The sequence below is a fragment of the Pleurodeles waltl genome, chromosome 4_2, assembly GCF_031143425.1.
Source record: "Pleurodeles waltl isolate 20211129_DDA chromosome 4_2, aPleWal1.hap1.20221129, whole genome shotgun sequence".
Lineage (NCBI taxonomy): Eukaryota > Metazoa > Chordata > Amphibia > Caudata > Salamandridae > Pleurodeles > Pleurodeles waltl.
Window position 1 is genome coordinate 112,011,844 of NC_090443.1, and position 26,930 is coordinate 112,038,773.

The 26,930-nt window shown below is 43.5% G+C and overlaps 1 protein-coding gene across 1 annotated transcript in view; it reads left to right on the forward strand.

Annotated features, from left to right (window-relative positions):
* The window catches only part of LOC138294087 (retinol dehydrogenase 16-like), a 69,948-nt gene that overhangs the window by 22,665 nt on the left and 20,353 nt on the right, over positions 1-26,930 (forward strand). Inside the window, exons 2-4 of the mRNA XM_069233320.1 lie at positions 20,576-20,901; positions 21,241-21,499; positions 23,068-23,231. Coding sequence (XP_069089421.1) covers positions 20,589-20,901; positions 21,241-21,499; positions 23,068-23,231 — 736 coding nt within the window. The 5' untranslated portion in view covers positions 20,576-20,588. The remainder of the gene's footprint in view (positions 1-20,575; positions 20,902-21,240; positions 21,500-23,067; positions 23,232-26,930) is intronic.

The window sequence follows — 26,930 nt, forward strand, 5'->3', positions numbered from 1 at the left end:
TTGAGTAGCAAGAAATTGACAACGTTCATAACACCATTTGGTTGTTATCAATTCACGAGGGTACCATTCGGACAAGCTTCGGCTGCTGCGATGTTCCAGAGAATTATGAGTGATTTACTATTAGGTATAAAGGGCGTCATGTTCTTTCAGGACGATGTTTTAATAATGGGTAAGACAAAGGAAGAACATGATGAGCGATTACACCAGGTATTGGATGTGTTTGAAATGAAAGGTTTGACTGTGGAATTTGGGAAATGCAAATTAACGAGCAGAAGTGTTAAATACCTGGGTCATGAAATCAGTGAAGACGGCATTAAACCTAAGGAAAAGCCATCATGATGGCACCTATTCCACACAATAAGGTCGAAGTCCGTGCTTTTTTGGGTCTGGTGGAATTGATTTAGAAATTTTTCTGAAAAAACTTTTGCCAGAAGACAACTACTGAAGGCTAGAGTTAAATTTGTTTGGTCCAGGAATTGTCAGGAGGAATTTCATAAGCTAAAAGTAGAAATTAGTAAGGCTCCTTTCTTAAAAGGTTTTGATCCTTTAAGCAAAATTTTTATCACCACAGATGCCAGCGCAAAAGGATTAGGGGCTGTCTTATCCCCAAAAAATTATGAAAATGAATAATGGATTGTTGGCTTTGCTTCTAGATCATTATCTGAGGCGGAGATTAAATACTCAGTCATAGAAAAAGAGATGTTAGCGTGTTCTTGGGCTTTGGTACATTTCAGGCAATATATATGGGGACTTAAAGTAATTGCAAGAACTGATCACAAGCCTTTGACAAAAGTTCTTACCAGCAAGGGGTTGCAGAACGCTTCTCCTAGACTAGCCAGAATGTCTGTAAAACTATTGGATTTCAACTACGAAGTACAATACATACCTGGTACAAAGAATAGAGTTGCTGATTTTTTAACTCGGCTACCAATACCATTTGATTCCAGGAAGGATACTGATGAGGGGTTCATGGAGTATGAACAGGTTGCATTGCTGTTTGATGAAGGTCAGGATGGGGTCAACATAGATGAATGGAAAATGGGCATGAAGACTGACAAAGAATTACAGAAAGTAGTGACGTATGTGCGTCCTGGGTGGCCGAGCAAAAAATTTCTAAGTGAAATAGAACGTAGTTTTGGGGAAGTTCGCAATGAGCTGAGTGAAGAGCAAAACATTCTCTTGAGGGGTGGTAGATTTGTTCCACCAAAGTTGCTACGTGCGAACATTTTGGGAGTGTGCCATGAAGGGCATTTAGGTATTTCCAAGGCGAGAGTGAAGAACATGTACTGGTGGCCAGGTTTGGATGTTGAGGTAGAGAGATTAGTAAGAGAATGTGTCGCCTGTGAGAATGCAGACAAAACACCTGGGACCAGTGGAAAATGTACAGGGTGAAAAGAAATTCATTATAGTAGCTATGGATCACTTTTCTAAATGGCCGGAAGTGAAAATCACAGACAACGTGCAGAGTGAGGATGTTGTGAAGTTTTTGGATAAGTTGTTTATTAAGGAGGGGCTACCAATATGTGTAATTTTTGATAACGGTCCTCAATTTATTGCTGATACATTCAAAAAGTTCCTGCAAAGGAATGGAATTGTTCACAGATTAACTTCTGTATATCATCTGGAAGGCAATGGTTTAGTTGAGCGGTTTAATCGTGTAATTAAGAGCAAATTACAATTGGCAGCTAGTAGCGGTTTGAATTGGGGAAAGGAGGTTTTCAAAATGATTTGGGCGTACAGGATAACCCCCAGTAATAGTACAGGTAAAATTCAGTTTGTAATTATGAGAGGCAGGGAACCAGTGAGTAAGGAGTGTGCATGGGTTCGGGAAGGAAACGTTTCTGAATGGTCATTGGAAAATGGAAAAAAAAAACTATTAGAGGCTAAGAAAATGTACAAGTTAAATTATGATCAGAAGCAGAATGTGAAAATTGTTCCTGTGAAAGTGGGACATTGGGTAAAAGTTAAAGAAAGTTGTAAAGTACGTAAGGGAGAAAGTAGGTTTAGTGAACCTTTGAAAGTTACTGAGTTATTTTGTAATTCGGCGCAATTGAGTGATGGAAGGGTGTGGCATTTAAGCTGCATGGCTAAATGTAGAAATGGGAGTGATAAGGGCAGGATGAGGAATTATGACTGGATGTATGATGTGTGTGGTGGAGGTAGTATTGGAGAAGATGGGGAAAGTCGAGAAGTAAGAGATGAGAATGAAGCAAGAATTGAGAATGAATATAAGGATACTCATTCTGGAGGTAGAATAGGGAGGTTCGGAAGAAACATCAGAACACCAATGAAATTGAGAGATTTGGTACATGAGTTATACGTTAGCTATGTCCATATAAAGTGAATTTGTAATTTGCGTTGCAATGTAATATTACAAAATGTTTTACCATTAGTATATTAACTGTGTTTAAATTTAATGTGTTTGTGTAAGATGTTATAAGGAAAAAAAAACATGTTCAGAGGGAAGATGTGTAATGATGTGTTGAATTGGAACGCTTTAAGAAAGGTTCCAAATAGAACTCTAGCACAGCAGTTGATGTTAGAGCTTAGACGAGATGGTTCACAGTGTGCGGGGCTTGCTTTACTGAGAAATAAATCCTTCAAAACTTACCTGCTTCTGGACCATCATCACAAGGACCATTTACTAGACACAAAGACGTCACGAAAGAAGTAAAAGTCCGGCTCTCAGTATGCACTATTTATAAAGAGGGTTTTGGTCAGCACCACTCACTGCAAACAGTCAGGAAGCAGTAGGAAGTCCCTTTCATTCTCAGTCAGCGCCGCTATATTAAGGCCACAAAGAGCCAAACCAAAGCCAACACCAATTGTTAGAAGCAATCATTCAAGACACGTGAACCACAGATATTTCCTTCTCACAAGAAGTCTCAAGGAGGCCCAGTCCTAAACACAACACTACTTATTTGAACCAAACAAGTATGAGGCCACAGGAAGTCTTATTGACAAGAAATCTATCCAAAGTAGGTACTATAAAAAGCCAATCACTCTCTAGCGCCATTTACTAGAAGGAGAGAACTAGAAAGCCATTTCCACTGGAAGTCCTGCGAAAAGCATTATGTGAACACTATGCTTACCAAGTTTCTAGATGAGAACTGCATATTGGATGCATCAGAAAATGGTTTCAGGGTTTCTCACAGCACGGAATCTGCACTTCTTGTAGTTACTGAGCAACTTCACAGTGCTTTGGATGAAGTAAGATCCTCAGCCCTGATTCTGCTTGACCTGAGTGCCACTTTTGGCATGGTGCCTCATAACATCTTACTTAGGTGCATTTAGAACATTGGCATAGGAAAGGGCTGCTCTGTCCTGGTTTTCTTCTAATCTATCAGAGCGCTCCTTTTAGATCATCTCTCCTCCTTTTTGTTCTCAATCTCATGCGCTACACCAATGTGTCCCTCAGGGCTCCTCACCTAAGGCCCACCATATTTAATATCTATATTCAACTATTAGCTCAGGTGGTTAAATCTCTGGGACTTACGTTGGTGTTGTATGCTCATGATACTCAGCTTGTGCTTTCCTTCTCGTCGGATACCCCGTTGCAAAACATGACCAATTTCCAATAAGGCATGCTCGCCGTTGTAGGGTGGATGAATAACAACCACCTTCCCTCAATGGGAATAAGACCGACATTCTTTTACTGAGCAAACAAACACATTCCTGGTGCAACCACTTTTGGCCTTAAACCCTTGGACCGCCCACTAAACCCAAGTTGTCCATTAGGAACGTAGGAGGTTGGATGGATAACACTTTGGCCTTTGAGACTCAAGCCATTTCAGTTGTTGGCACCTATTTCAGGCTCTTGCGAAAGCTTAAACCGATCTTGAGACTTTTTGACCTACGCACTAGTCAAAGCATCTTTCAGGCGGATATTCTTCCCCATTTGGACTCCTGCAAAAGTTTGTGTATGTGATCCAACAAATCAGTCATCAGAAGGCTTCATCTGGCTCAAAATGCTGCAGCCAGGACATTATTTTCCATCCCTAACTGCTGTTCTGCCTCTGGCTTGCTTCAGAGGTTGCACTGGCTTCCCGTGGACAAGTGTATCAATTTTACTGCCCATAAGATCCTTAATTCTCAAGGTGCTCCAATCCTGAGCAACATCATCTCTTTACACCAGCCTCTACTTTCTTTGCGCTCTGCCAGTCTTAACTTGGCCAGCATCCGTCACGTCAGGAGAGTCAGAGCAGGTGGCCATTTATTCCAGGCTCAGGCACCTTACCTCTGGAACTCCCTTACTTTTTCTATCAGGAACATTCAAAACCACCTGTTTTTCAGGAAATCCCTTAACACCTGACTTTTCTCTATCTATGCCGCCTTCTCCTGTTTTTGTTTTCTGGCATTGCAGTTATTATCCTCGGGGTCTAGCTCTGGAAAGCCCCATTGCTGGGACAGGTATGCGCTATACAAGACTTATAACATAACATAACAGGAAGCACTATATAGACTCAAGCCAGTAACACTCACTACAAGCTAAAGGAAGTCATACCCACAGGAAGTTACATTTTCCCCTAACAGAGTTCACTGGTCAAGCCGGCTATATTTATCAGTGATAAATGTGCAGGAAAAATATATGCGGATATTAATGCAGAAACACTGATTCTACAAGTAATTTCTCATTTTTCTCACACGCACTCAGGTGAGGTGGTATTTACCACTCCATTTAAATTTCTCAACCCAGGTGCAGTAAATACCCCCCTATTTGATCAAACTCTTAATTAGTCTTAAGGCCAGTCACCAATCACCAGTCACTGGACACAACCTAAAAGGAAGCATGTGAAAGGTCCAGAGCAAAGTCCCACCCAAGGAAATCCTAACAATAGCGAATAACAATCCAATTTCAGTAAAAACAGGGAATAAAGAAGTAATGAAGTCCCACCCACAAGAAAGAAAATAAAGAGCCATGTCAGTTCTAGTCACTAGATACGAACTACCAAGAAGCCCCATCCACTGAAGTACTTTCCACTGGAAGGAATATATAGACAGCACCAATAACTAAAAACAAAAAGAATTCCTGCCAACGTGAAGTTGCTCCCACAGGAATGACTACAGAGGCAATTCCATGCCAACACTAGTAACTTGAAGCAATGAAAGTGGAGACGAAAAGAATCATATCAAAGATGCCCCATAAAGAGTGATTCCCAAGCCATCCTCACTCACTGGAAGTAACCACTCTGGTAGGAACAGGGTGTTCCATCCAAAAGCAAGTCTATACAGAGCTAAGCCGGTGACGCTGTCAAAAAGCAACTAATCAGAATGCAATGGAAAGTCCTATCCACAGAAGATCCCCCCTTACAGGAAAGACCACAAAGAGATAATATATAGCAAGCATCAGTTCAAGACTGAGCAACTGGGAAGCAACAGAAATAACGTTTTAAGAACGCCCTACATGTAGGATATCTGAACTAAAGCAAAAACTATAAAGATCAAATCAGCACCATATCGCTCAATAGTCCTAACCAGGAAGCTTCAAAATGACTCATCCACAGAAGAACTATCCACAGGAAGTCCCATAACAAGACACCATAAGCAACCAATCACGAGACAACAGGAACTTCGACCCTTAAGAAGGACTGTAAAGGGTCAAGCTAGTACCACTCAATAGGGCCAACCAATTAGGAAGCAAATGGACGTCCCACTCACAATTAGTCTTACCCAGAGTCATGATTTAAAGACACACCTGATCAGGAAGCCTCAATCAAATTAAGTTTAGGCCACAGAAAGGATTTGAATACAACCAATTAAGAAACAGCATGAGGTTTCGTCCACAAGAAGTCCCAACCACAGAAAGTCTCATGAAAAGCCAATTAATGTCAAACTCAGTCACAAATCACAAAATAATGTGCAATTGACAGGAAGACCTATTCCTATGATGTCCTACCCACAGGAGGTTCCAGTGCAGGACGTTTTATAAACAGACAATTCCAAACCAGAAACACTCACTTTAAGCCAACAATCGGAAGACAAGATGTCCGCTGCACAAAAATAAATCCCATGCCACTATCACTGCTATTCTCCAATTACGAGGTTGGATCACAATTCCGAACCCAGACGGATTTTCCACATGGGTTAATTAATCGGGAGTGAAAAACAATACACAAACCCTGATTTTCCCAGACCAGTTTCAGCAGGTCAAGCCTTCTGAAAAATTGGTTGGAAATGTCTGGAAGGCATGATATATCCAATTTCTGAGTTGAAACTCAAAGAAGAAGGTATTTACAGATATGGTAAACAACTCTCTTTGCGATGTTGGGATTTACTGGGTACAGGACAAACCCCAAACACATTTGGGGTCTTAAAAAGCATCCATCCTAGAAGCAACAGATAGACTCCATCTACGAGACGTTCCAGCACACAAATGATGATAGAAAGCCACTCTTATGCCAGCAATACTCACTAAAACCAATAAAACAATCAGCAAGCTTCAGTCACGGGACTTCCAGCCAACTGCAAGGAGTATAAAGAGCCAAGTCAGCACCGGTTGCTAGATGCAATCACGAAGCAGAGGGAAATTGTGCCAGAGGAAATTCCTCAGACACCAGAAAGGACTGTAAAATACACTCCCAAGCCAGCAGGCATCACTGTGTTATGAGAACCCAAGCTTGCTTTGGGGGTCACACCGGAGTAGATTTCCCAAACAGTTATTTCTTACCCTACCTCAGAATTACACTTAAAGGAGCGAGAGCGTGTTCAAGAGAAAGACAAAAGTGACCTGCCCTGAACCCACAGAGTTAGTGTGCACACAAATGCTGGTATTTTGTTTAATATTTATTATATACTCTTGCTCTGCAAATCATTTGAATAAGAATTGCCACCGTGATTGAAATTATGAAATATTATCAGGATGAAAAAGAGACACCCCAAACACTGTTCCTCGCATATCCTAAGCCAGTTAGAGTAAAACTCCTTTTCAACCCTGCGGTATTGCGTCTGAGCTCACCAATGCTACAAGTAAGAGACAATGTTTTCAGCTTGGTGCTGTAAATAAGGGTTCCGTGTGAGTAAGGAGAAAACTGTAAAAAATGTTCTTATAACTGTAACTCGGAGAGGGGGAGATTAGTTTTTGGCTGAAATGCTGTCAGATGGACGGCGAATTGAAAGCGTTTTGGTTTCTAGGTATCCAGGTGTATTACTTGGCTCAGCAACAAACTAACCAATAATAAGCTCTTTGTTACTTTTGAGATCCGTTAACATGGACAAGGTAAGCTTGTTGATGTGCTGCAGCCGCAATCACTGCCAGCATTCAGCAAGAAAAGGGAAAATTCCCCTCCCAGCTGAAACAAGGTGAAACAAGATATATTGCAATTTTGCACATGCAAACACTGGCAGCTTTCACAAGATGAAGACAGAACCGTCATGTTAATCCTGAGGGGTGATTTTCAGGCCTACCACGCGTATCCTATGTGAACCAGTGCTTAATTGGAGCTTGTGGTTGCCGTTAGGGGGTACAGGCACTTTTCTATATCAGATATTCCCCTAAAGTGAGAGAGGGAAAAAACTGTGTCTGGCAGTGAATTAAAAAGACCTAAAGTTTATTCATGATGGGCACGGACGCCTCTGTTTAATTGCACAGGCCACAGACTTCGGAGCAGAAGCTTGGACACCAGCACTCTTCCTGTTACAAATTAAGGGCCTGATTTAGAGTTTCGTGGACAGGTTACTCCGTCATAAACATGATGGATATTCCGTTCACCTTATTACAATCTCCATAGGCTATAATGGGAATGTAATACACTCCATACACTCTGGGGCCCCCACGGACCCATGCCGCCATCACATCTTCAACAGAGCTGCAGACACCATCGCCCCCAAGCTCTGCCTCACCATCAACTGCTCACTAGCTGCCGTCACCTTCCCCAGCGACTGGAAATATGCCGAGATCAACCCCCTCCTCAAGATACCCTTGGCAGACCCCACTGACCTCAAAAACTTCAGGCCCATCCCCCTATTTCCATTTCCTGCGAAAGTAATTGAAAAAGCAGTCAACAGCCAACTCACCACGTTTTTAGAAGACCACAACATCTTTGACATCTCCCAATCCAGATTCAGGTCAAACCACAGCACCGAAACAGCCCTCCTGGCCGCAACAGACAACATCCGCTCCCTACTGGACAAGGGAGAGACGGCAGCACTCATCCTACTTGACCTCTCGGCAGCTTTTGACACAGTCTCCTATCACACCCTGATAAGAAGACTCCACGAAGCCGGCATCAGGGACAAGGCCTTCGACTGAATCCAATCCTTCCTCTCTGGCAGAACGCAATGAGTGAGACTCGTCCCCTTCCTCGCAGATCCCACACCCACCACTTGCCACCCACCACTCCCTCAGCCCCACGCTGTTCAACATCTACATGGCCCCTCTAGCCACCCTCGTCAGAAGCTACGGAATAAACATCATCTCCTACACCAAAGACACCCAACTCATCCTCTCCCTCTCCAACGAACCTGACAAGGCCAGACACAATATTCACGAAGGCATGAAAGCAGTCACCAATTGGATGAGAGACAGCTGCCTTCAACTCAACACAAACAAGACAGACATACTCATCATGGCCCCTCAACCCAATGCATGGAGCGACTCCAAGTGGCCACCCACACTCGGAAACCCACCCATCCCCGCCAGCCAAGCCTGCAACCTCGGAATCATCCTGGACTGCGACCTCAGCATGAACCATCAAATCAACTCCGCCACCTCCACCTGCTTCCGCACCCTCCACTTCATATGCAAGACCTTCAAATGGATCCCCCTCGGACATAGAAAGACCGTCACACATGCCCTCATCTCCAGCAGACTGGACTACGGCATCACACTCTACGCCTGAATCAACAAAAAACTCAACCACAAATTGCAAAACATCTAGAACGCCGCCACCAGACTGATCCTCGACCTACCCCAACACTGCCACATCTTGCAACACCTACGTACACTGCACTGGCTCCCAAAAGAGAAAGGAATCACTTTCAAGATCCTAACCCACGCACACAAAGCACTCCACAACACCGGACCAGCCTACCTGAATCAGCGACTCAATTTCCACGTACCCCACAGGGCCCTACGTTCAGCCCAGGTCTTTCTTGCAGAAGTACCCTGTATCAGGAAAACCAGAACAGGAGGACACTCCTTCTCCTACCGCAGACACCACCTGGAACGCCCTGCCCATCCACATCACACAAACCACCTCCCTCCCCAGCTTCACGAAGGAACATGGCTTTTTTAATCCACGTCACCGGTACATGCTACACTTCCCTCACCCCCCAGCGCCTTGAGACCCTAACGGGTGGGTAGCTGCGCTTTACAAACACTGATTGATTGATTGATTAATAATAAGGCGGATGGGATATCTGATGGAGATCGTAGTAAGGTGGATGGAATATCTGTCATGTTTGTGATGGGGTATGGCCCTCTGTCAAACTCGAAATCAAGCCCACAGTCCCGATGGGAACATTGCACTAAACATGACTCAATGCACAAACCCAGACATGTTAACATAGCATAAATGCCTGTAATACATTAGTGTGGCTGTGCATAGCAACTAAAAGCCACCAATCAGGAAATCCTTTCAAAATGAAGTCCTCACCCACAGGAAAGAACAGACTAGCCAATTTGTTGCTGACAATATTCTCTATGAACAAACAATTGGGAAGCAACAGGAAAGGGTTCCTTAACAAAATAAAATTTTAAACTAGGTGAGTCTAATGACGAGGGGTCTATTAGTGGCAAGCTCCAGAAGTATAGGCAGGGCCAAAATTTATAATCTACCACAAATGAGTTTCTAGTATTGATGACATGGGAGGCATTCATACACTAATAAGAGCAGAAGTCTTACTGAGATCATGAGAAGAACGTCCATTAGTAACCAAAATATATGTTTTCGATTTAGCAAGCTACTCATTTATTGCTCGCCCTGAGAGTCAAAATACAAGGTGCCTCAGTATTTGAGACAGGCACTTTCTACGGGTAATGTTAGCCTGCGGGAAAAAAAAGCGCGGCTTAAGCAGGTTACAGTTACGTTCATACAGACAGAATGACTCTAAAGTTTTTCACATTTGGTAGGCTTCCCCGTAGGACAAACAGACAACAGAAGGAACTTAGAGCCAAGCAAGCACTAACGACTAGCAGCAACAATTCAGGAGGCTACAGGAAGGTCCACCTCTAGAAAGTATTATAAAGAACTAATTCTAAGGCAGCACCTTGACTAGCAGCAACTAATCAGAAAGCAACAGGAAGTTTATTCATAGGTTTCCCTCAAGAAATAATGACTAGAAAGAGACAATTCTAAGCATGCACTACTAACTAGATGCAATCAATCGAGAAGAAACACAATTTCCCATCCAGAGGAAGTCTCACCCGCACAAAGCAGAAAGAATATACAGAGCTACACTATCATAAATCAGCAGATGGAATGAGAAAACAAAAGCAAATCCTTACAGTAAGGAATAGAATATTAAGAGGCAATCTCAAGCCAACACCACTCATTCGAAACAGCCTGTAGGATGTCTCACTTACAGAAAAGACCACATATAGCCACGAAGTTCCCACTCACAGTAAGGGCCATAAAGAGCTAATTCATCACTAGTGCCTGACACTAGAACAAGCAATCAAAAAACAACAAGTCCTATAAAGAATTATCCTAAACCAGTATCACTCGCTAACAGCAGCCATTCAGGATGCAACAAGAAGTATCAGATACAGAAAACAACACAAGGAAATTCCCATAATGAGTCAATCGCAAGTCTGCAGCACTCACTAGAAGCATGCAATAAGGAACAAAAAGAAGTCCCACCTACGTGAAGGGCTATAGAGAAACAATTCCAAGCTACCCACTACCACAAGAAGTAATTAAATAGGAAACAACAGGATGTCCCATCCACAGGAAGAATTATAATGCAATTAAATTGAAGTAGCAACCAATTTCTCCCCAGGAAGTCCCAGGTATAGAGAGTCACATAAAGAGCCAATCACAAGCCAAGCTAACTCTTTAGAAGCAACCAATGAGGAATCATCAGTAACTCTTACCCACAAAAAAAAGAAAAATGTTAGCACCATTCCCTAGATGCAAACATGAAGACCACTCACAGGAATGGCTATAGAGTCAAGCCAATTCTACTCATTCCAATCAATTGATGAGGAAAACCAGACCCTTTCCTTCTTTTGGATGAGCCATATGGTGTCCTCACTCTGGCTTCTCAATTTAAGGGCAAATAGGTCAAGGGTTGCCCGTATTTGGTTTGTTTATGGCCTAGAAATGTACGGCCCTCTATTACCCACCTCATGTGCCTTTTTTCATAAACACCGTGTACAGTGCCATTTATGAAACACAAGTACATCATGTGTACATAGGCAAGCCTAACAATTATATTCACAAACCACCTTCTATTACAAACTAAACACAATGCATCTCATGTTAGCTGCAGTGAGACATGCTGCCGACATTATTTAGAGCATATAAGGACACAACTGGATGCTCTTTCCATTGCAGGAACTTGGTCAATTACCACTACTACACTTTTTGATGTCGTAGGCCCATCATGTTAGGGTATCTGTATCTTGATGACCATAGATTCTCGAGGAGCCGTACTCTGTCAAGTATTTTAATTTTTAAATCTCTTCATGACATTTCCTTCTACCTACAGCGGGAAACGCCCTTAAGGCCGACTCCCGAACAACGAAGTCCTGGTTAACTAAAGCGGAACAACGCTTTCGTTAACCACGACTTCGTTGTTTTGTGCCTTAACCACGCATGTGTTGAACAACGCACATGCGTGGTTAAGGCACAAACAAGGGAGTCGGCTGAAGAGGACGAGGTGACGACTCAGGAAAGTGGGGCGGGGGTGGGGGGTCGGGGTTTTAGTTTTAGGGGCGGGGTGGGGGTTCGGGGTATTTTCTGTTTTATGGGCGGTGTGGGGGTGGGCGGTCGGGCTTTTAGTTTTAGGGGCGGGGGTGGGGGGTCAGGGTATTTTCCGTTTCAGGGGCGGGGTTGGGGTTTTAGGTTTAGGGCCAGGGGTGGGGGGTCAGGGTATTTTCTGTTTTAGGGGCGGGGTGGGGGGTCGGGGTTTTAGGTTTAGGGCCGGGGGTGGGGGGTCGGGGTATTTTCTGTTTTAGGGATGGGGGCGGGGTGGGGGGGCGGGGTTTTAGTTTTAGGGCCGGGGGTGGGGGTATTTTCTGTTTTAGGGGCGGGCGGGGTTTTAGTTTTAGGGGCGGGGTGGGGGGTGGGGGTATTTTCCATTTTAGGGGTGGGGGCGGAGGTGGGGGGGTTGGGGTTTTAGTTTTAGGGGCGGGGTGGGGGGTCGGGGTATTTTCCGTTTTAGGGGCGGGGTGGGATGGGGGGTCGGGGTTTTAGGTTTAGGGCCAGGGGGTCGGGTATTTTCTGTTTTAGGGGCGGGGTGGGGGGGTCGGGGTTTTAGTTTTAGGGCCGGGGGTGAGGGGTTGGGTATTTTCAGTTTTAGGGGGTGGGGATGGAGGGTTGGGGTTTTAGGTTTAGGGGTGGGTTGGGGGGTCGGGTAATTTTAGGGGCGGGTGGGGGGTTGGGGGGATTTTGGTTTAGGGGCAGGGTGGGGGCTCGGAGTAGTTTTAGGGGTGGGGGTTGGGGTACTTTAGGTTTCAGGGATGGGGTGGGGGTTGGGGTTGTTTTAGGTTTTGGGGGTAGGGTGGGGGTCGCAGTAATTTTAGGGAGGAGGTGGGGGGTTGGGGTAGTTTTAGGGGCAAGGGTGTGGGGTTGGTGTGGTTTTAGGAGGGGGTGGAGGAGTTGCGGTAATTTTTTGGGGTGGGGGGCCAGGGGGGACGCATGCAGGAACAATGGATGCCGGTCACTAATGCCTTTACCAGGAATGCCTTTACAACAAAAAATCGTTGTTAAGGCATTCGTGGTAAAGGCATTAGTGGTAACAACGAGGTTGTTGTTCCGACCTCGTTGTTCAGGCATTCGTTGTTCCGGCAGGCGTCGTTCTGACATACATTCCTTACAGCTCAGCCACAATCCACCTCATGTACAGGCATACAGAACATAGCACCTCCTTCAATCTCAGAATCTCACATTTCATCACGTCAGCCTCATTCCACTGCTTCAGTGATCTTTACCTTTAGGGTTTTTAACCTCTATGGGGATGTGATTGTGAATAACATGAAAGAAGCACACCTCAGCTTCCCGAATACAACCAACAGTAGACTCCACGTGTTACTTTCAGTTCCCATCAATGGCAACATTCTCGACCTTAAATTGTCACCCACCTTTTCTCTTGCACTGCAAAGAATACACTGGCATCCCTTTTGTTTTCACCCATTTCTGAATAGCACCTCATAACCACACAAAGCCATCTATACAGTAGTTCCACTAATCAAGAAACTACCTCATTGACACACTGCAGCAGGACCTGATTATAAAGTCCACTTCATCAGACCTCCTCCACAGATGTCAACTTCCATCTCTAAACACATGCAACCTAAATCTCCACACATCCATGAGGACCCATGCTACACAACCAAAGCTATCAGCCCTCTGGTACCTTCCAAGAGATCACCTAAAGCAGGAGTAGAAGTGAGGAGAAGTGGCATATGCCACAGCTCTGGGAAAACACTGAGGCCATGAAAATATGTTTCTCTTTGCAGCAAAAAAGCATCAAGATTCAAAAGCAACAAATTCCATAAAGCAGCCACAAGCAGAAGCAGGGAGCTTTACAAGGCAATCAAGCACAAGATTTATCCTACTGCTGATCCAACATCAAACATTCCATAAACAAGTACAAAGCAATCAACTTCTTTCATAATCGGGAAAGCACTCAAACTACTGTGAAACATTGTCCAGGTCTCCCATGCAAGGCTTCTTTGAAGGAACAGCTTTAACCATAACCAAGATTACCTCACTAATAACTGTGCATTTATCCTACTCTATTTCATTATCAAGATCTCCAAGAATTAGGCTGCTGGCACTGATTGTCTGACTGTAAAGTTTGATAAAGTACATGGAGGAGTTATAGTTGATAAACAGTTGTCAGCACAGATGAAAGAGCTCTGTTGAGCTATGCACTTTTATGAGCAAGGCATGGATTCTTGTGGTTCCTTAAAACAGAAATAATCCAATGTGCCACAGATCTCACAGCCCTTTATCATTGTTGAAAATGCACACAAAATGTTCAGTAAAGTTTTGGTGATCAGAATCAATCCAATGATTATCGAAGATAAGATAAGAGGGATAACACTGACTGGGAACCCTCCACCCCTCCCAGGCAGGGACTGCAACTCTTTTTTTCACATTTTTTTCAAACAAGTAAAATCATTATAGGTGTGTAGCTAAGGAGGAGTGACTTACACTATTCCTGTTAGCAATTAATTCAAAAAAGGTTTTGATATTGTTGTAACAGTGTTGAAAGCAGCTTCTAGTGAGCACAAACCTCAGTCTTATGCCATAATCTGCATGGATAAAGTAGAGGAGACACGTCATGGTAGTGACCAGTTGGGAAGAGTGGTATAATATCTACTGTACCCCAGGCTTCCCATCATTGGCATCAAACTCCTTAGTATGTGCAGGAGTGGGCTGAAATCTAAAGCGTGGTACAACTGTTGTTTTTTAACACTCAAAGTTCATTGTACTATGAAATGAAGAAGTCCTGCAAATACCTCACCCTAAGCTAGTTCAAGAAATAAATAAAGGGGTAAATACATATGTTTATACATACAATGAGTGGTAAGAATATGTTTAAACTAATGAATTAGGGGAGATCGAAATGACTCATTGCCAACAAATTACGGCTATTTCATCAGGACACGAGGACAGATCAGGAATATGTGCATCTTGACCCTCAAGTAAGTACTCATACCAGGCCAACCAGGATCCTCAGGCGAATATGTGACAAAACAACTAGGTACTATACAACTATAGCCTAAACCACTACTGCTAAACAACTAAAAAGTCTCTATAAATAAGTACTGAACAACTACTGTCTAAACAACAATTGTGCCTCAATAACAATTCCCTGAACAACTAATATATATATATATATATATATATTCTAAACAACTAATAAACCATAAAAAACAAAAAGAAAACCTTACCTTAAAATTAGTTGTTCAGGCAATTGTTATTCAGGCACAATTGTTGTTTAGACAGTAGTTGTTCAGTACTTAGATGTAGAGACTTTTTAGTTGTTTAGCAGTAGTGGTTCAGGCAAGTAGTGGTTTAGACCTAGTTGTTCAGGATGTTTCCCTCCTCAGGCAGGTACACGAATGCTACATTAAGCCTTATGTCGCCCACTACGGGCAGAAACACAGGCCGAGGAGCAGGAAACAGCATCACTCGTTTTTCACAATGGAGTATAAAGTGTTTTTTCACTCCTGCTTAGGTACACCCTTATTGGAGTTTCCTTTCTTGAAAGAAAATCGAAAACAGTGTTGCATCCTCCTGTTGGCAAGCCTCGCAACCAAATTGGAGGCAAGCCTCGCAACCAAACCCGAGGCAAGCCTCACAATCAAACCTGAGGCAAGCCTCGCAACCAAACTGGAGGCAAGCCTCGCAGCCAAATTCGTTTGTCACACAAAGGCATTATTAATATCCAAGAACAGTATGCAGGCATTAGAAATTGGGACTTTACCATGACTTTTACAAACTGTTCAACCACATGTAACTTAAGAGCTTAAATGAACTTGATGTATATGGTTGTTTTCCAAAGTAGGGGCAGGACCATGTTTTCTCATGATTGTGACTGACCCTCAACCCAGAATATAAGGAAACGGATTAGAATATCCTATTTGCCTTGCCACCTTCAGTCAGAGTACCAGTCGCCTCTTCTATCCGTGGCTCCAATCACCAACAGGTACAACTTGGAGACTGCACTTTTTACTTACTCCCTCTGTGCCCTTCAGCATGAAACGAACCCTAATGGGACACTTACTTGATGTGTTTACCACCCAACAGAAGGTCACCAAGACAGTTGTGGCCACACCCAGGGTTCTCTAGCACAAAGTTCCATTCAGCTTCTGGATGGGTCAATTGAAAGGAACCGAAACTACAACTCAAAGAGTACCCAGTATTGCTTTTTTGACACTTTATTTATCATTTTATGAAATTCCATAAAATACAAACATAAACCCCCCGCAGTGAGGGAGACAATAAAAATTACAACAGTATTACATTCAGGTCTTCGGAAGAGACCACATGGCCAATGTACATATCATAATCCCAGTAGCAGAGCAGGATTCTGGAGGAAGGCATAGAGAATAAAGGAAATTAAAAAAAGGGGAGTGGAGGGTTGGAGGTAGTGACCAGTACACATACTCATGTGGGCAACATCACAGATGTGGGAATACTAATGCATTCTGCAGCTCGCACATATACATTGTACTGTTTCGCATACAATGTATAGGCGAGGTGGTGGGTTCAAACGTCAACAAATATGGTTGAAGCAGCTGCCAGATATCTTTTGGGCGGGAAGATGGGGGCTGTAACATGGCAAAGATCTTGCTGGTAGTATCACAACGGATCATACTGCTTCCTCAGTGTAAGGCAGTTTCTCATTTGGTTAACAGTAAAGCAATAGCAGTGAATATGCAGACCCCTTTAGGAATATCTTTAACATACCCAAGTAGGGACAGGAGTGGGTCTGGATCTAGTGCAGACCCTTTCGTTGTGGAGAGCTAGAAAACATCTCACCAGAATCCCCCTACACAACTGCATGTCCAAGTCAGATGGGCAACGTCTGCATCGTGCGCATGACGCTTAGGGCAATTGGCAGGTCTCGACGGGTCGATCCACGCCAGTGCACTAGGTGTTGTATACGCTCTACGAAGGTACTTACGGTGTATATGTTTGTGACTATGGTTCGCAGAGACAAGCCGGGTTTGGGTGCAGCAATAGTTCCAAATTGCATTAGTCAGGGGGCGTCCCAGCTCCCGTTCCCAAGTCTCACTGAGCCTCCCATCTCTTGGGGGTAGAAGGGCAATGCTGGTGCGATAAAGTCTGGAAATTAAGTTGGTCTCCTCAGGAGGGGATCTAGGCCTGCAGCATTCCCTGTATATGCCACAGTAGAAAGAGGCCCATGTAGGTGGCACTGGTGAGCCGGGCATCATCTGTATGTGAGAGGTCATGTCCATCGGGGAACAGGTCTCCGAATGTGTATAAGTTACACTGTGTCAATGTGAATTGGACCAGTTTCTCCTGTGTGACTGGAAGCCATTGATTGTCTGCCAAAAAAAGGCTCAGGGAATAAAGGGGAGCCACTCTTCAAGCAATCGGGTGAGTTTCCTCCACGCCCAGCTGGTGATTGAGAGAGTATGAATATCAGTGTGATCCAGGGGCAGGTCCTTCGGAAGCAGGGTGCGTAGGGGCACAAGATCTGCCTGGTCCCTCTCTGGCTTACCATACAGGAGACACGAGTCTGCATGATACCAGTGGTGTGCTTACTGACATTGAGTGGAGAAGTAATATAATTGGAGGTTGGGAACAACAAGTATACAGTATTGTTAAACGAAAGCCTGGCACTGGAACATGGTTTCCCTGATGACATGGAGTTATCTTTTCACCCTACGTCCATGAGTGAAGTCAAAACATAATGGAACAGATACAACTAGAAGAAGCCTGGGATTATTCGAGTCATTAACCCTGCTCCCAACTGTTTTAGCACAACCTATTCATGGGCAATAAAAACACAGCACCTTCAAAGACCTACTCTAACTCCTCTGGTTGGATCTGAGTGCTCCCTCTTTCTGCGAAGCCCCTTTAATCCAAAAATGTAGGGAACAACCAGATTACCACCAGGCTTACAAAATGCTCTCTGGGTCATCAGTGACAACTAGATGACACTTCCCCACAACAAACTGATAAACACCCCATCTCAACTCAACCCAAAATGGCAAGCCTCATCACTCCTGAGATCACCAATCCATCGGCCTTTTGTATAGATCCAAAGTAAATGCAGCCAAAGATTTACCACAATATGGTGAAAAATGGTTTGGTCACATGGTTCACTCCACTAGAACACCCTGGACCTCCTCGAGCTCAGGACCCTGAATAGTCTACCTTCATTCTAAAAATAGCCTTCAAGAACTTCTCATTCAGCAAGGCCTGCCTCGAACACTCCAATGGTGATGGTACAGCCGCACCTGCTACTCAGAAGATAATACTGACATAGTACATCTTAGAGAGAAAAGGTTGTGTGTCAAGCAACCAAATAAATAAATAAATGAATGAATAAATAATATCAGCAGAGGAGCACTGAAGGAAACAAATACCACACCCCATGTTGGAAGACCTTTCAAGATCTACAGAATCAATTAAATACATTAAAGATGCAGTTAAGTATTACGAAGTGGTGGACTATGTTTGGTTCTATTCTGTAGATATGGAGTGTACCACTCAATGCTCGTCAAATGCTGATGGCCTACCTTGTTACGACCACTGACAACTGCTATACATGGGTGCAGTTACTTTAACTTTTTATTTCAACTAGCATTTAACCCGGGAGAATACCGTAGCAGAATTGCGGTCCTGCCATGGGGCATGATCAGTGTAGTAAAGCCACACACCCTGCAGCTGGTCATGGTGATCTTAGGCCATTGTGGCACTGAAAAAAATAAGACCCATCTGTGCAATGGTGTTAACATTGGTTGTGTACTACCTTCGCACTTTTGGGTCCCTTTTAGACAAGTCAGGTCAGTTGCAGAACTCACTGAGAGTTGTAACAGTACTGGTCACACCTGGCCATATGGATAGCATCAGTGTACCTCTGCAAAGTAGTGGTAAGACTGATTGCATAGGATGTATTTAATAACATCAAGGTTAATATCACCAGCACATATATCATCTAGAGAAAATCTACTATCACTATGCCGTCACGAAAAGCATACATAGAGAAGTATAGATTTAATATTTTTAGCTCCACATCTACTTAAGTTGATGGAATGTTGGTGGGCAATACAGCGGTGTCAATATAAGCACAAGTCGATATTAAAATCTCAGTATTTTGGTAGAACACCTGCACAGCAATAGATTATACTTACCCCACCACGTTGGAGGTGTTCTTCCTTTCACATAAATGCAGTGCACTTATATTCTAAGTGGCTAGATAGACAACCTTGTTCATAATACAGTACGCACAAGCAATCATGGCTGTTGATGATATAAATGCTAATTAATGGGATGTCCAATGTTAGAAGCCAGGGTACCTGACACACAAAGAAATAAAGTAATTTACCAACAAGCAAATCACTTGGTCATCTGTTGAGATGCGAAGCCTGGACTGTAACACAGATCATATAGTTTTATAGTTGGCAATTTAGCTACTACAGCACGAGTCCTTGGCCATCACTGCAAGTGGCTTGGAGTAATCCGTGTTATTTTCTGTTACTGATGGTCTCGATAGTCTCAGGGTTTAGATATAATGGGAATTACAGTTTTTGGGGATGAACATGTGGGAATCTGACTCATCATGCAGGTTCTTCATGTTTTCTCAGATATTCCACTCAGAGACTTTATCAGTTTGCAGCAGGTGAAATCTCATTAACCATTAACCAGCTGAGTGCCAGCTAAACCTATTATTGTGATATGCTCGGCAATAGCAGTTACCAGGCCCATCACAACTAATCAACCACTCGTAATCAGGGCATTTTAGTCCAATCAGAGGAACTTTTAGCTCTCCAGCAGAGCTAATACATCTGTAAAGACCTTCGATAAACCTTTGTTAGACTTTGATTGCGGTGCTGCAACAGAAGAACTTTGCTGCTCGAATACTTCCTCAATGATTTCCCTTCTGTTGCAATATTTGCAGTGCCCCTCAAACCTAGTCATATACAATTAAATACCTTCTTAGCGGCTCATCTAGAACCTGGTCCAAACAGCACTATTTATTTCATACATTTTTACACTTTGATACTAAAATGTGGTACCCCAGAAAAAAGTCAACGAATAACGATCCTTTTGTGAATATATTTTGAAAACTATATAGTAACTATTTCTCTGTACTAGTGAACCTCAGAATTGCAAGTTGTTAAATTCGTGCCCCAGTGTCCCTTGGTGTCTGGTCCAAGCTGCACTAAAACTGGCCACTGGCCAATGGCTTCATACCTTTCATTTTCCATCATTATGCTGCCTTCGACCACAGCTGAGTTAACCGGATGATTGTGCTACCATGTCACAGTACTGCACTAATATCCCACTAATATCACTCTGATCAGTGCACTACTGCCATCCACTACCACCATGCTACAAATAACTTACCTACTGACCCAACAACACATTCAGCCACTCCTTCACCACTGCATGCCCCGCCTTCGGCACCATGGTAAAACCCCCAGAACTGTCCATGGCCTTCCCCCTCCCCTTTTTCACTATTAAAAGAGCAGGCTTATTGGCTTTGTTAATGATTCTTCTTTATCATGGTGCAAATATAATTGCTTAGTCTTTCTTTTCCCAAATGGAGGCATATTCAATGTCGCATTGATATAGATTGTCTCTGTGTCTTCCTTCTATTGTTTTGTTGAGCTTTTCATAGAGTGAGAAGTGCTAAACATATGCCTGAGGTGAAGCCACTGTGGTAACCACACCGTCACTCAAGTCTACCCTCTCCTCCGCAGCTGAGGGTCCATCATGTGGCTGTACCTGGCGACGATCATGGGTCTGTACTTTGTGATTCGCTGGTACCGGGAGAAGCAGATGGTACCAAACCTCACAAATAAGTATGTGTTCATCACTGGCTGTGACTCTGGCTTTGGGAACCTGCTGGCTCGGCAGCTTGACCAGCGTGGACTACGCGTGCTGGCAGCTTGCCTGACACAAAAAGGGGCAGAGGATTTGAAGGAGGCCGCATCCGAGAGACTGCAGACAGTCGTCCTTGACATCAGCAGCCACGCAAGTGTGGCATTGGCTGCGCAGTGGGCGAAACAGCAAGTTGGAGACAAAGGTAACTAAGATAGCAGTCCTAATGATTACATTCTTTTTTTAGGAGTTTCATATAGGTGTATGAGTTACCTACTGGAGTGATGTCAGAGTCTGAGTACAGGTTCCTAAAGTGACGTCACACTCTCAGATCAGGTTCCTGGGTTACAGCCAGTCTCAGATTTGTGAAGTAATGCATAGTTTGAAATCTGACTTCTGAATTTATATTACAGTCTGACTTCAGGTTCTGTGTAATGTCACAGTCTGATATCAGGTACTTGGAGTGCCAGGTACTTGGAGTGATGTCAATGCCATGTCAAGTTTCTTGAGTAAGTTCACAGTCTGGGATCATTTCTCTTTGCAGGACTCTGGGGACTGGTGAACAATGCTGGCACCGGGGTTCCTGGGGCACCCAACGAGTGGTTGACCACGGAGGACTTTACACGAGTGCTGAACGTGAACCTGCTGGGGACCATTGACGTGACACTGGGTCTCCTGCCCCTAGTAAGGAAGGCTCAGGGCAGGGTCGTGGTGGTGACTAGCTTCGTGGGCAGGATCACCTTTTGTGGCGGTGGATACTGCATTTCCAAATTTGGACTGGAAGCTTTTTCAGATAGTCTCAGGTTGGTGCATTTAGGTGCTAAGTAGATTGTTTCTTGCAGTTACGGGGAGTGAAATAACACACGATATGATTATAAAACCTAGGGGATAGCTCTGCTGTCTGAGGCTCGAAGCTGTACGATGTGTACATTGAGGCATATAACTGGTGTCTGTGGCCAGAACGTGCAAGATCTTTATAAAACTGAGATCGGCTGACTGAGTCTTCCACTCAACAAATGTAACCTGGAACATACCTCTGCGCTCTAAGGCCTACAACTGCAAAATCTGTATAATCAGTGGTGTAGGTTTGGTACCAAAGCCTCTTAGATATGTGTAATATGAGGGAGATCCGATTAGAATAACAAGTGTTGGTGCCCAAAGCTCTGCTCTGGTTGTACTAGTAAAAATCGGCACCCCGAAAACGTAGGCTGCGTAGTGCTGAATTCACCTCAAGCCTCTTTAATCTACCACCTGACAATCCCTGCTCTTTTATCTCGCTCTTGCCGGCCCCTGCTTTCTCACATTGTGGCGGTTTTTCCTTCTCTTTTTTCTTTTCCTTCGTCTCTCCCTTTTGTATTTTTCTGCCTCTCTCGCTCGTGGTCAATGTCTGATGAGGAAAAATAACTGGCTGTTCCCAAAAATGAATGCACGTGCCCTCACCTGCAACCATGGACTCAAATAAAGCCCTGCTCAAGATCAAGTTTTCTCCATAGCGGAGAATCCTTTAGTCACCTATGAAGAAAATCTTAATGCACAATGCAAACAACTGAAATGCCCAGGAGCACATACTTCTTCTGTAGGAAAACAGGTGCTGTCTGTATCCTACATCAAAGAAAATTGCCCATCGAGAGTCCTGTGCTAAGAGACACTGCGCTCGCTTTAAATTGAGTGTCACATCCACTGTTGTTCCTACGACAGTTAATAATCCCTCAAACTGTCTAGATTGCCGATAATATGATGCTAAAGGTATCAACCTGCCAAAGGCGCTTATCGAACATGCCTAATGTAGCTAAAAACTGTAGAATGTTACCCTTTCTTGCACTCATTCTTCCAACATGCACTGCTTAGCGATTAATACACATATCTGTTTTTACAAACCCTGTGCTAAATGACAGTCCTCAAACTTCGCAAAGTATGCAAACACCTCTTAGTTATAACTGCTCTGCAAAAGAAGTAGACTGGAAATGAATAGTTTGTAGTATATGTAATTTTTCTAAATGGAGTAGGCCAACATGATGTGATTCTTCAGTTTGGTAGGCTTAGCCAGTCTCGTGAAGCAGGGCTGAGAGAATTCACCACAGGGGAGTGTAGTGAGACTCTGCTAGGTTCTAGCACCACTGAGATCTAGCTCCATCAGTAACACAAGCACTGGCTTATTCTGTCCACAAATCGCGCTGGTTTTATCTGAAAAAAACTGTTTGAAAGTTAGCAAATTTGGTTTTCTGCATGCTGGACCACATCCATTTGGCTGGAAGAACTGATGGTTATGTTTAAGCTGTGTTTTCCAGGAAATTACTGAGCTAGTGTGCTCCAAGGTGCATCCTTGTGACCTGTGATGGCTCGCCTGATTGAAGGTGTTTTTCTCTTCTAGGCGGGAGTTGGCTCCTTTTGGTGTTAAGGTCTCCATCATAGAGCCCGGCTACTTCAAGACCCAGCTAAATGTGCTGGCCAATATGAAGACCCACCTCAGTGACATCTGGGGCCGCCTGCCCGCAGAGGTGAAGGAGAGCTATGGACAGGAATACTATGAAAAATGTAAGTCTCTTATTTATGGAAGCTGGTTTGGATTGTCATCAGAGATGGTGGGAAGTCTGGTCTGCATGCTTTTTGTACGAGCTCTTTGCTGACTCTAAAGACTTTGGTGGTCATCGTAGGGTTTGTGTAAGCTTGTGAGTCAATGTAAGGCCTTGATCAAATTTATTGAAATCTGTGCTTCCTTCATGTCCCCCTGTGGCTGCATAGCCTTGTGGTGTTAATCTACTGACGGGGTTTGCATAAATGACCCCACACTACCCAGGCATTAAACGGAGAAAGAAGAAGAGGATGTAATGTGGGACTAATCTGTAAACAGAACAATCGTATGTTGACAACTTGAATTAATCTCCAGTATAATGGTATATTTATTTCCAAAAACAAATAATTAAACCTTTTTACACAAGCTCAACACCCTGTCCGCAACCTGCTCCAGCCTGGAGCGAGCATTTAAATCACCATAAAAAATGACACAAGTTAATAGACACATTTAACACCATATCACTGATAACACATCAAATAATCACACATAACATCACTACAGCATAGATAGATCGAATGCCAATCTTCGATGTTCAAACGGTGTTGTGTTTTAAAAACAACACGCCAAAAGTAGTACCTTATGGTATAAGGATCAGGTTCTATATAATGACGTATGTAACAAGATAGATTAACTCCAGCCGCTTCAACTCACTCCTCACGCGTCCACTGAATGGATTGATAAACAAATATCAACACACAAAATGAATGCCAAACCGGCAAAAAAAGGTTCAAAAGTGTACTGTCACAGGAAATTTCTAGCTGCCCCATATTTCTCGACCAACTGCTCTTTTGTTGTAGTCAACATGTTAATAGGTGAGGCATCCTTGGGCTTTTTTTATAGGATGTATAAGACTGACCATCGGATACATTTTCAGTGGGATTATGGTTCTGGAAATTTTTTACCAAGAGGGGCGCCGGTCACTACACACCTCATCCTTGATTTGTTTTGCAGTATTTTGACCTTCACAGGTTGTGTTGTTTGTCCTATGTATGTAAGCTCAGATGGGCACTGAATACAGTAAACAACATTTTTTGTATTACAGTTCGAGAATGTCACTTGTTTGTGTATCTTACCATTATTCATAATAGTTTTGGTGTCACTAGTGAACTGGCAAGCAGTACAGTTGTTGCATTTGAAATTGTCGGTTATTGGAGGTAAACCTAGCATTACTCTTAGACCTGATTTCTGTTCTGTGGGACATGCAGCTCTCACTAACCCATTCCTGACATTTTTTCCTTTTTTTAAGAGAACAGCGGTGTAGGGATTCCTAAGGGGCTCAAAATTATTTAATACTTCTGGATTATATTCTTGACCTTGTTGGCTTTAGATGTATACGTTATGACACAAGTCAAGGGTTTGGCCTCTTGGCATATTCTGGGAGTCAACAATGTCTCACTGAGTTACATAAAAACTCCATGAGATTATGCGGAGTTCCACGAACAGACAGAATTCGGGCAAGTTGCACTACTTGGTTGATTTTTAGCACTGGGAGCTTGTTCTGTGCTGTAAAATCAGTTCAAACTGCACCACACGGCTCGCCAGATGGCGCCTCTTCTTTTGTCCGCTTAATTAGGTTTACTCGAGTGGACGATTTCTCAGCGTGAACGGTCGCGACCTGATGAAACTGCCCGCATTGGGAAATCTCACCGGGAGGCGTTCTAGTGCCCTAAAATCGCACAAGAGGATGCAAATTCATGCTTGCGCTTACCAAAATAACGTTGGTAAGTCACGTGCAAGAATTTTTTTTGCCACACAGCGGTTGGCGTAGTTTTGCCAGAACTCCACACTCTGAGTGGTGGAACACAGAGTGGGCGAAACTCTCATGACTTCATCGGCAGCAGAATTTTTCACCCACCCGCAGTATGAACAGCATGAGCTTGGCGGCACACTACATTTTACCACTAATAACTGAGACTGAAAACATGCAAGTGCGCTCATAGTTGTGTGGTTAACTGAGAAATTAAAACTAATCCATCCTTGCATGATAAAGATTTTCTTGCCACCTCATCTAGGGAGAAGTGGTTGAAGGTGTTAAGTGCCATAAATAGGTCAGATTGCTAACTGCCACTCAGCCCAGGATCTTTTGTAGTTTATTTTGAAAATCAACTGACGCCAACTTCGATCCCCAGCCCTCCACCCCCAGGTAAAATGCCTGTTCAGTCATCACCCAGGACCTTGTGTTCCTACTGGCAACTTGGCAACTGCTGGTGTTTCCAACAGCTTTAGGAGAAACAAACTATTCAACAAAGGTCTATAGTCAGGCATCGGTATAAATACTCTCTGTAGTTTTCAGGAAAGAACGTATGCATTGATTGGGATAGTATCACCTTCTACACATGAGTTTGAAACCTCGAAGAAGTGTAATGTGGTATTAATTATGTGATCCAGGCTTTCTGCCTAAGAGCTCAGAACTGATGAAGCATTAAAATCAATGCTGAGTCCAGGATTTATGAAGAACTAAAATAATACATCTATTGTCCACACGTTCTTCATAACAGTTTAGGATTGATAGAATAAATTGATGCATAAAAGGCAGGATTTCACAAGGGTCTGTAATGAGTCTGCAGCCAGCAGAGATGGAGTTTATGCCATTTATTGCTCTCAATCCTTAGTCAAAGTCTTCCAGGCTGTGACGTCCCCACTACAGTTAGAAGAAGATTGTGCTTACTTACTGTTGGGTATGGAGATCCAAGGTAAACCTTTTCAGATGTTACTTGTCACATCTTGAAAGCTTCAACTTTGGCTGCGGTGGATAATTTGGCTGCTCGTCTTAAAACTGGAGAGTGGAAGGAGTACAGAATGCGGTCTCATTCAAATGTAATTCATGAGGTCTTTGGGGATCAGGTGGAAAGTGTATTTCATCAAGTTTTCAACAATCACAAATATGCCCAGGTTTCAAAATCCAGCCTAAGCTCTAGGAGCCAGATTGCTGCCCTTCCCCACAGGAATCATACCACAAGCCGTCACTTTCCAGCTGGCCATAGTTCCAGCCCTTATTTTTTAGTTCCCAAGGGAGTCAAAAATCTATTTTTTCTGCCACCAAGAACAAACAGCCATCAAGACTATGCTATTTCTCTGCGTAAACCTCCAGTGGGAATTTGTCTTTTGCTCTTCTTTCAGGTCTGGGCAGATTTAATCTCAGATTGGTGGGTGGCATTGCATCTGAACCATACTGCAATTAAAACCCAAGATATTCTTGGGCATAAAAAGCAATACACTTTGTTTGCAAGATTGACTTGTTGCAACCTACTCCTGATTCAGGAGTAGTTTCCACAGCTTTGTCCAGGGACTTGAAAAAATAGAACTGTTCATCAAAAAGATTAATTTCAAAATGAAACCTTTCCAACGCACCATTCCATGTTAGTCTTTAGGCGATTGGTTGAGGCATCAGGGTGCCTATTTACACCCTCCAATACATCCAACACACCTGTGATTTCTGACAGACTAAGTAAGGGGGTTTTATTGACAGTTGCATGTGTTATCCTTTGGGTTGACTTCTGCACCAAAGATATTTACCTAGGTGTTATCCCAGCGAATGGCTGTTCTTGATACTGTGGGCACCCTGATTCACCCTTACTTAGATAATTGCCTAGTTCACCCCCACTCCGCAGAAGGGCTTCTGCAGGACTTGAATAGAGTTTGTCATTGTCTTCGAACAT